We start from the raw sequence: 4,667 nt of genomic DNA, 5'->3' as shown, positions 1-4,667 counted from the left end.
GTACGAACCCTTTGTACGAACAAAAGTAAGAGAAATTTAGGATAAAAATACGAACATGTTCTTGCATGAGGCCCAATGTCACAGCTGCTAAAACCACTTTTCTTTTTTTGACTGAAAAATGTTTCAACTTTTGCTTAGTGCTGGACAATAATCAATATAATATCTGTAAACACATTAGAATGGGTATGGCAGGCTGTTTTGACATAAAATCAGCTTCACTTAGTTCCAGAAATCTGAAATTAGTTTATGACACTAGATATTAGTAAATTAAGATATCTCTAATTACCTTCTGACTATAGTATAAAGGATGTCAGATTTATCATTAAGTTGTGTCTGCAATAAACTACTATCTGAAAAATATATTTCAGAAATAAACAATTAAATTACGATGAGTCATAAAGTAAATTTGAGATCTCGCTTTTTGTTCTAACCAGTCATAAATCCAAATAAAGATATCCTAAATGACAGTTTTTGGCAGATTTTCTTGACATTTTTACTATTCATTTCAATATCGAAATTATTGTATCGACTGAAATTAGGAGTTCTTAGTTGTATTTTTGATTAAAATTTTAGCCATATCCTCTAGCCCTACTTTTGTCAGCCTATCCTCAGGTTAAGGTTTTGAAGAGTTGCTCATAAATTGTTGCTCTAAAATCTGCTTTTACAATCTTTGAACTTGGTTTCTTCTTAACGAGTTTCTCTCCTTTGTTTCTTCCTTACACCTACAACCCCAGAAATTGAATTATTGCCTAAAATATGTCTACTGCAGTGTGTACCTTGAGCAGAAACTTATTTAGAAAATGATAAAATGGATTCAAAGTGCATAGAGTGTTACTGTTTGTTTAGTTATGGGTCTGCAGTGGCTCAGCTGTGATTTTATTTTTTAAGACTAAAATTGGTTCTAATAAGAGATACAGTACTTCTTGACTGAAACAATCTCACGTCAGTTGTTTTTAAACTCTTGCTTACAGAATCTCCTGGAGAAGTCTGCAGAGAGAGAGACTCGCCAGGAATACGCTCTGGCCATGATTCAGTGCAAGGTACTGAAGCAGCTGGAAAATCTGGAGCAGCAGAAGTACGACGATGAGGACATCACTGACGACATTAAGTTCCTGCTGGAGAGGCTGGGYGAGAGTGTCCAGGATCTCAGGTACTTCTTGGAAACCGTCTCATGAATAGCAAGCAATCTTTTTTTTTTTATTTTTAGCTGTAACTCCTTCCTCAGATGGACTTTTCCGTCGAGTCATCTRTAATTATAATAAAATGCTTATTAGGATTGAGGATATTACACAAAATCTTTGATGAGGTGCATTATGAGACTGAATGCTGCATTGATTACTTGCATGGATTCACATATTAAATCTTTCATTGTGCTCCTCTCAGATCACAGCTTCTCAYWTCAGATGGGATTAAATGAAAGTAGCTTTTGTGTTTTGCCGTGTATGAATACAATCTGCAATACTTAGTCTTTGCCCTGTTATACGTTAACCAACTTTGGATTTTTATTTTTTCCTTTAAAGCTCATTTGATGAGTACAGCTCTGAGCTGAAATCTGGCCGCCTAGAATGGAGTCCTGTGCACAAGTCAGAGAAGTTCTGGCGTGAAAACGCCGTTCGCCTGAATGAGAAGAACTACGAGCTCCTCAAGTAAGATGAAAGCTGTTTTCGAGCGACTCACAATCTTGATTTGTTGCTTCCTTGGCACGATGCAAAGGAACAATGCTGCTGCAAGTGCAGCTTGTTCAGCAGTTGAAGGACACAAACTAWACCTCACTACTGTAAATTATATTTGGATTTCTTCAATGCAAAGTGTCCTCAAAAAAATGAGTGGCTTTGATGCCTTAGCTATAACCAGAASCTGCAGTTTTTAATTTAAAAGAGTTGGCACTAAAGAATTGCACTTCATCCAGCACCTGTGTGCATACATATTTGAATTCTAACATTTTACATCTTAAAAAACTATTTTACACCTTACTGAACCATCTATATTGTTCTTAAATGGACAACTATTATAGTTGGTTTGYTGTAGACTAGCATACCTGACTTCAACTATAACAAACCTTGTCTGTTAAAAATAGTCGTGGGTTTGTATTGGACAAGCTCAAAGAACCCTTTTTTTGTTTTGTTGCTTCCTGCTTTCAGCACTCCATTGATTTTTAATCTTTGTGGTTTTGAGTTCAAGTTTCAACCCCCCCCCCCCCTCCTGTTTATATTGAAACCGAACTGTTTACTATGGTTTTATGTTACATTTATTTCTGTACTTTGGCCAAGTAAAGGCATCATTTTGTGAATCCTCAAAAGCTTGACAACATTCCTTTAAAGGGATCCATGATTAGTTGTAACATTAGACTTTATTTGATAAACATATATTTTAACTGTAAAATAAAGACTGTAAAAATATTGTAGGATGTTTAGTTTTTGTAATTTTTAAACTAAAAGTTAAAAAATACATTACACGGACGGGGCCATTTTGTTTACACACAAAGCATTCTGGGTAAATGATGACGTGGATAGGTCCTCGGTGCGAGGCTGCTAGCGAGCTATATCCACCCTGAAGGTTAATCTTGGACAATATCTGAYGATYGRCTCTTTTAAATGAAACCAGAGAGCGTTGACAGAGAGGAGAAGGTAGAAATGACTCAGCCTGTAACTGAAAATATGGATGAGGACCTCAGTTTAGCTTGTTTGTCACGCTAGCACCGAGCTAATACATATAAGGCAATATAGTGTTGGCGCTAGCGCAAAGGCTAACAGGCTAAGCTGAGGTTCTTCTTCCATGAAGCAGCTCTGTTGTCCTCCATCYATATTTTCAGTTMCAGGCTGAGTCATTTCTACCTTCTCCTCTCTGTCAACGCTCTCTGGTTTCATTTAAAAGAGTCGATCATCAGATATTGTCCAAGATTAACCTTCAGRGTGGATATAGCTCGCTCACACAGATGACCTATCCACGTTGTCATTTACCCAGAATGCTTTGTGTGTAAATAAAATGGCTCCGTCCGTGTTAAAATATATTTTTAAAAATTCACAAAACTAAACAGACTACAGTATTTTTACAGTCTTTATTTTACAGTTAACTAACTAATCGGGGATCCCTTCAAGCTCACATTGAATCAGAAGCTAAATTAAACCAGCTTGGTTAGTTTTGCTGACATTCTTATTCACAGTTTTTACATTTAAACATTTATTTTCTTGAGTTTTGCTGTAGTTTTGTTTTAATTTAAACTTTCAAGATATTGCCTTCTTTCCTTAACCTTCGATTTTTTCATTACTTCAGTTTAAAAGTATCATTAATGATGAATGATGGTCTTTGCCTAAAAGAAGTTAGAAAAAATACGTCTGTGAGAGTGAATGAAATTTGTTAGAAACTTTCTAAGCCACAAGACATWCTTATTTAAATTTGACCTTTTTGTGTGTCTTTTGATAATAGGATCTTGACGAGGCTTTTAGAAGTTTCCGATGATCCTCAGGTTATTGCAGTGGCAGCTCATGATGTTGGAGAATATGTCCGACATTATCCACGGGGTAAACGGTAAGAAAGAAATATTTCTTTAAAACTCRGTTATATCAACATCTAAAACGAATCTGCAAAATCCCTGAGATTTACATGAATAATTTATTGTAATAAACAGTAGTTGTTTTATTTGGTTTCTCATTAGTTTAAAATTTTTACAACTGCTTATTTTACAAGTTTGCACATTCGTTTTGTCTTGTACCTCTGCATATTCCATGCTTATGGATCATTTTCACAGTCGTTTTCAAATTTGTATTTCTAACTAGTAAGAAATGTGTGTAAAGCTTTGTTTTTGTGAGTTTATTTTGTTGAGAACCTCCTATACCAAGTTATCAAGACAATCCTTGTGTCAACTTCACAATAAACCTGATTCTGAGGCACTCGTAGTTTAAAAAGTCGTTTGCTTGAGTAACACTTAGTTCTGTAAAGACTCCAACAAAAATAGATGCATTGTCCTTAAACACACGCAGGTGTTCTCATGGTAACGCTCATCACATGAGAACACGTGTGAATTATTAGCATGGATTAAGTGGAGGCCTGTTTGCTTTGCCACACGTTTAAGTGGAAGAGGTTGAAAGATGTGGTGTGCTTTTTATTCTAACGAGTAAAAAAACAAAGAATTCGTCTCCCGTTTTCAACAGGATTCTGATCTGTTTTAAGATTAACTTGATAAATAAAATTCTATTCAATGTATCTTATATTGTGAGCTGCTTGCTCCAGGGATGCAAAGAGTTGKTTTACTAATTCACACCTTTTCAGGAAGGTTTGCAGTGGCTGATCACATGCAGCACCAGAGGGAGTGTTCATTTCTGTTGGTGAAGGTGCAACACAGGGGCACCCAGCTCATTAAAGAAGGACTAAGGCGGTTGATCAAGATCAGCAGAAACTTGTTAAGAATTACAAACATGTTTAATTTGTTTATTCATGGTCATTGGGTCATGTGAGCATGAACCTGATACCTTGTTCAATTAATTAGGTACAAAAAAATATCTATTTTTTTTTATTGTAACGTTAGCTCACTTCATTATTCAGATCAAATTAAACATCCACACTTGCTATGTTTTACGGTTTAGATTATCAATCAAACGTTATTAGCAGACCCTGCGTCCATATGTACATTTAAAACAATAAGACAATATAAAAGGATAAAAAATAAA

The 4,667-nt window shown here is 35.5% G+C and overlaps 1 protein-coding gene across 1 annotated transcript in view; it reads left to right on the top strand.

Moving 5' to 3' along the window:
- The window catches only part of atp6v1h (ATPase H+ transporting V1 subunit H), a gene marked incomplete at its 5' end in the record, with an annotated part of 30,653 nt that overhangs the window by 16,102 nt on the left and 9,884 nt on the right, over positions 1-4,667 (top strand). The window contains 3 exon segments of the mRNA XM_014018366.1: positions 972-1,150; positions 1,521-1,646; positions 3,427-3,528. Of these exon segments, the coding sequence (XP_013873820.1) occupies positions 972-1,150; positions 1,521-1,646; positions 3,427-3,528 (407 nt within the window).

This window comes from Austrofundulus limnaeus, unplaced genomic scaffold (assembly GCF_001266775.1).
Source record: "Austrofundulus limnaeus strain Quisiro unplaced genomic scaffold, Austrofundulus_limnaeus-1.0 Scaffold190, whole genome shotgun sequence".
Lineage (NCBI taxonomy): Eukaryota > Metazoa > Chordata > Actinopteri > Cyprinodontiformes > Rivulidae > Austrofundulus > Austrofundulus limnaeus.
Note: the sequence above shows the minus strand (reverse complement) of the source record. Positions and strands in the feature narration are given on the sequence as shown.